The sequence below is a fragment of the Octopus bimaculoides genome, chromosome 13 (assembly GCF_001194135.2).
Source record: "Octopus bimaculoides isolate UCB-OBI-ISO-001 chromosome 13, ASM119413v2, whole genome shotgun sequence".
NCBI classification, from domain to species: Eukaryota; Metazoa; Mollusca; class Cephalopoda; order Octopoda; family Octopodidae; genus Octopus; species Octopus bimaculoides.
The window spans coordinates 44,454,062-44,459,605 of record NC_068993.1 but is presented as its reverse complement, the minus strand read 5'-3'; the positions used below and the strand labels follow the sequence as shown (position 1 = coordinate 44,459,605).

General features: G+C 37.0%; 1 protein-coding gene across 6 annotated transcripts in view; it reads right to left on the bottom strand.

The window, feature by feature from the left end:
* Positions 1–5,544, bottom strand: part of LOC106880554 (uncharacterized) — a 92,302-nt gene that overhangs the window by 33,765 nt on the left and 52,993 nt on the right. For all 6 annotated transcript variants that reach the window (XM_052972451.1, XM_014930565.2, XM_052972449.1 and 3 more), the window contains exons 8-10: positions 4,992–5,102; positions 3,358–3,573; positions 1,967–2,163 (exon numbers count right to left, since the gene is read on the bottom strand). In XM_052972451.1, coding sequence (XP_052828411.1) covers positions 1,967–2,163; positions 3,358–3,573; positions 4,992–5,102 — 524 coding nt within the window. The remainder of the gene's footprint in view (positions 1–1,966; positions 2,164–3,357; positions 3,574–4,991; positions 5,103–5,544) is intronic.

The window sequence follows — 5,544 nt, the reverse complement described above, 5'->3', positions numbered from 1 at the left end:
AGGAAGGGCATCCAGCTGTAGAAACTCTGCCAAATCAGATTGGAGTCTGGTGTCGCCTCCTGGTCCACCAGTCCTCAGTCAAATCGTCCAACCCATGCTAGCATGGAAAGTGGACGTTAAACGACGACGATGATGATGATGATGATATAATATATATATCTTATATATTAAAAGGCAAGTTGTCTGTCTGTGCGTGTGTTGTGTGAATCACTTCTCCTACAATTTTCAACTGAATTTCACCAAATTTGACATGTGTGCTCTCTTTGACTTAGGGCGCTTTTTCTTATATTTTTTCCTTGAAATTCTGCGCCCCCAACATAAATAGACTACTCTCAATTCACCTCGGTTTCACTTGAGCCAGCAGAAAAACATGACACACACCCAGCTGGAAAAAAATCAATACTTTACTTTGTCAGCTGTGGCGAGATCTTATTGACTGCTTGCACAGTACTGCCAGCAGTATTCATTTGCGAGTTACAATTTGCCTCTGTTTTCCTGTGAGCACTCTTTTTCATATAATTATTCCAACTTAAACTAGCCACTTCAAAACTCTTACCCAAAATTTAAAATCCTTAATTCAGTCTGTTTAATTAACATTTTTGCCAACTACATTTTACTATTTTTTGGGTGCTACACATTCACCGCTTTTCCTTAGAACTTTTTCTATTGCGTAAACTGATGATTTTCCACCATGCCTCGATGCAAAAAATCCAATATAGGTCAGCAAACAAATGCTACATAGAAAAGTAAATGTATGCGTGCAAATGAACTTGCCGGGGACGTCGCCAGGAGGAACTCTCTCAATGCACTTAGGGTGGCTTCAGCGTGAAGAGGGGAAAGTGAAGAGCAGTGTTGTGATTGGTTAGCACGTATTGCTGTGCAACGAGCTGCTCAGAGCAATGAGCAATGTTCAGCACGCCGAATAAGAAATGCTTCCCCTACTGCTGCTGCACAAGCTTCAAAGACTGCATCACAACATGCAGATCGACTTAGAAGAGATGCTTCCTCAACTACTGTTGCATGAGCTGCAGCACAACGCACAGATCAACTTACAAGAGATGCTGCAGCAACTGCTGCTGTGCGCGCTACAGAGACTACAGGGAAAGACAACAAAGGATGTTGCTCTATGCGGCAAACAGGAAAACATCAGGTAACCATACCCTCATCACCTTATTTATTTCATTAGCGTAATCTTCGCAGTATGCTCTCCGTTAAGTGCCCCCAATTGTGAGGTAGGCAACAGATACTACACTTTTCATCTTTTTTGCACAGGCCACGGGTCAAATCTTTTGTTCAGATAATGTTGTATGTGCAACCCAGCGAAACAGCAGGTAGACTTACTATTTCTCTTTATGTCATATCTTTAGGCTCAACCTTTCCATCTGCTAAACAGCACATCTCAGCAGTTATGTGGTAAGGAATATAAACTCAATTACTGCGGGTTTTTACAGACTGACCTGCTGTCCCAATGGAAAACAATGACAACGGTGTGGGTGTATGACTCTGCATGTTCACTATTAAGCTAAATAAATCAAACAATGCAGGGAACATCTGCCATTACGATTTCTCTCATTCAGTTCAGAGGTGCATCCGTGAATGGTCTAATAACCAAACAGACATACTTAACAAACAGCTCCAAGCAATGCTGGGTACGCTTGCTAGTATATATAAATGTGTGTGTGTGTGTGTATGTATATAGTATATATATATTTGTGTGTGTGTGTATATATATATATATATATACGTGTGTGTGCATATATTGGTGAGGGATGGCAGAAATGGAGTATTGAACAAAACATTAAATGCCTTGTGGTATTCGGTTTCATACAAGTTACATCCCTTTATGTCCGAGTCAACCTTGCCTTTCACTCATCAAGCAAAGTATAAGTGGTGCAGATATAAATGATAAAAATGCCTGAAGTAGAAGAATAAAAGAAAAAGAAGAAAGACTAAAGAAACTACAAACCTTTCTAGAAACAAGATGTATGATGGTATCATGTAAAATGGTAATTTCTTCTTTAGCTGGTTTCTGACTTCTTTACGTGTGACCTCACCATTGGTGACCACGTACGCAATGAGGAATTTGTCCTCTCCTTCATTTCCCTTTACCAATACTACACAGTTATTCACTGAACTCAGTGACATCAGAGATGCTTCCACAGCCTGAAAACAATCACAGAAGAAAGTTTATAGTTGTTGTCACCAATGCCACCACCACCACCACCACCATCACCATCACCAAATGATATGTTTCTAAGCATGGTGGTTTTGTTGTGTGTGGAAGACCAATAGAATAAAGATGCCTTAAGGAATAGGGACAAGATGGGCAACCAGCTGTAGAATTGTGATAGCATGGAAACAGTGAACATAAAATTATTGGTGATGGGGATTTATATCTAAGTTACGTATCAAACAGTTTGATTTCTAAATGTCATTAGGGTTTCATATTCCTGGAATATGAAAACCCCTGCTGTAGAGTACAATCTGTTAAAATATGTCCTCACTCCACTGTTGACAACCAGTATCGGTTTGTTTATATACCTGTAACTTAGTGGTTCAGCAAAAGAGACTGATAGAATAAGTACCAGACTTAAGTAAAGATAAGAACAGAGGTTTGATTTGTTTGATTAATCACTTTAAGGCAATGATCCAGCATGGCCTCAGTCATAAAACAAATAAAAGGCAGGAGATAAAAGATTTTAAAAAAATCCTTCATCTCTAAAACTGAGGATGTAGCAAGACTAATTTCATAAATTGCATGTTTTAGACTTAAATAGTCTGAAAAGGGCTCCATTCACAAGCCTCTAATGATCGGTCATGCCACCTGTCATGTGAAGCTGAAATACTTTGTCAAGCCAGGCATCTGGATTGGTTTAGTTTTACGTGGGATGTGGAGTGCATATCCAATCATGTTGTGCAATAGACCACCAAGCATAGCAAATTCTAAATGTTTGTCTGAGCCATTTTATGTTAATATGAAGTTTTTCATTTTAGCAGAGGAAAGAGTTTGTTTTCAGGAAGCTATGTCAGATTATTTTTGCTCTTGTTGAAGCACATGTAAACAAGTTCAACTGAGTTGAAAAGTCAATTATGAATGATTTTCTACAGCCCACATTCTTCATGATGTATTAATCTGGTTTGCTGTATAATTTCATTTTGCTGAAGAATAAAATGTTGCTGTTAATTGAAAGCTTATTTTTGGTATTATTTCCATCGTTTTATATGCAACTCATGGGAAGCAAGATTTTGTATTAAGAGGGCCAGAGACATCTTGCAGCTAAAAGGTTAATAGTTAAAAACAAATCATCTTATAAAGACAGGAATTATTTCTGAAGTCTTAAATGTTGATTAACTTACCTGAACCTCCACTGAATAACCTCTGATCTTCACCATGGAATCACACCGTCCACATATCTCCAGGTCACCATTGGACAACATGTAACCCCAGTCACCAGTTCTATACAGTTGAATGGGTTGGTTACTTGGGGACAGTTTGGTCTTTATGAACCTTTCAGCATTTAGCTTGGGCATCTTCAGATAACCGGAGGCGAGTGATGGGCCACCAATATAAATCTGTAGAGGACAAAACAAAAAAAAAAAATGATGTATTTGATTTTAATTGTTGTTGTTATTGTTATTATTATTTCACTGTGTGAAATATAGTACATTCTATATTGTATTGACATTTGTATCGTTTTAGTTTTAAAAAGAATTAAAATTAATATTTAAATGCAATTAATGAATGTAAATTACAGTTTTTTGAAGAAGTCCTCATCGTTGCTGTCATCATCATCATCATCATTGTCATTGTCATCGTCATGTTCATCACTACTGCTGTCTCTTGTCTGTACATAGCGTTGTCTATCTGTTGTCATTTTTGCATGCCACTTGCCTTTTCCACCGCTGTTTTCTCTTCTTAACATTTTATTACTTACTTAATTAAACCTTTTACTCCTAATGGGGCATGGGCAATGGGCTGTACTTTCTGCTTCTCTCTAGTTGATCCCTGCTTTTACAGCTTTATCTCAGTACTTTCAGATTTTGCTGTACTCTGTCATGGTTCCTTGAGAGAAGGCTGTCCTCTCCCAGGTCTTGTTGGTTTTAAGTTGTCACTGGTGCTCCCATAGCTTTGCTTTCTTTCAGGTAGGGGTGTTGGACCTACATAAATTTATTTTAACCTCTGGAAAGAGGTGGTCCATACTAGTCTGACAACATGTTCTTTGTCTATCTCCTTAACTTCATGGAGATTTTAGGTATAATTATACTGTGTCCAATTAAATTCTATGTCTTTGTGCAGGTGAGTATTGCTCTGCATTTTAAATTGATGTAATGATTACATTGTTCAATCGTACTGCATTATCTCTGGATATCCTTGTTGCTTATTTTGATTTTAATCACCTTACTTTGAAATTGTATGGATAATACCGTACTAAATTCTGGTGCCTCAACTAAAGTACCATATTCATCTGAGTCTAAATTTTTGCTTATATATATATATATATATATATATATATATATATACATAGACTCCTCCATTATTAGAGGACATATGAGGGTTCTGCAGTTTCTTCTGAGCAATCACACAGATGATTTGTTTTATAGTTATCAAATGTTTGTGCACACATAAGCTCACTCCCTCCATCAAATTGATATTACTTGTACAGGTGCACAACATGCCACATGTCAGATAGGAGATGATCATATGTATGTAGATGAACATATGTATATAGATATATTTGTATGTATGCATGTATGAGTTTAAGTTCTTGAGAATTCAAGCTGGTCACTGACAGCAATGATACTTCTTGAGTTAAGAGAGTTCCCGGTGTTTGTAAACATGTGGATGAGTTGGTGTGTTGGTTGAACAGTTGATGCATATACCCAAGTGTGTGCATGCATGCATGCATGCATGTATGTACGTACATATGTATGTATGTATATATGTATGTATGTATTTGTGTGTGCGTGTGCATGTGTGTATGATTTCTTACCTCACCAGACACTCCTACAGGTTGATGTTCCAGATTTTCGTTCATGATCGCTATTTTCACATTAGGTAGGTGTTTACCAACTGGAGAAAACTTCCGACTTTCAAAAGCAGCCTGTGAGTGAAGGAGAAGAATTTATGATTAAGGAACAGATTTAAAACGATAGACATAAAAAAAGAATTTAATGACAGGAGAAAGCAATAGCATCAATCGAATAGCATAACACAACAGTGTAAAGACAAACTCATGTGGGAGCCTTTATGTGGTTGCTTGGTTTGCTAGACATGGCAGTAAGGTCTCTTTCAAATTATACCATATCATCTAAGTCAGGGGTTTTCAAACTTTTTGACTTGCAGACCCCTTTATATTTCAGGCTTTACCTTAGGGACCTCCTAATAAATGCTTATGAAATTTACACATAAATATTTGCTTAAAATAACATATATTTTTACATTTATTTATTTAACAGTATTTAACAAATAAGTTTATTGTCAATTAAAAGATTTCGCTTAAAAAACATATATAAAATCAAATTGCCCATAAAAAGTATTTGCTG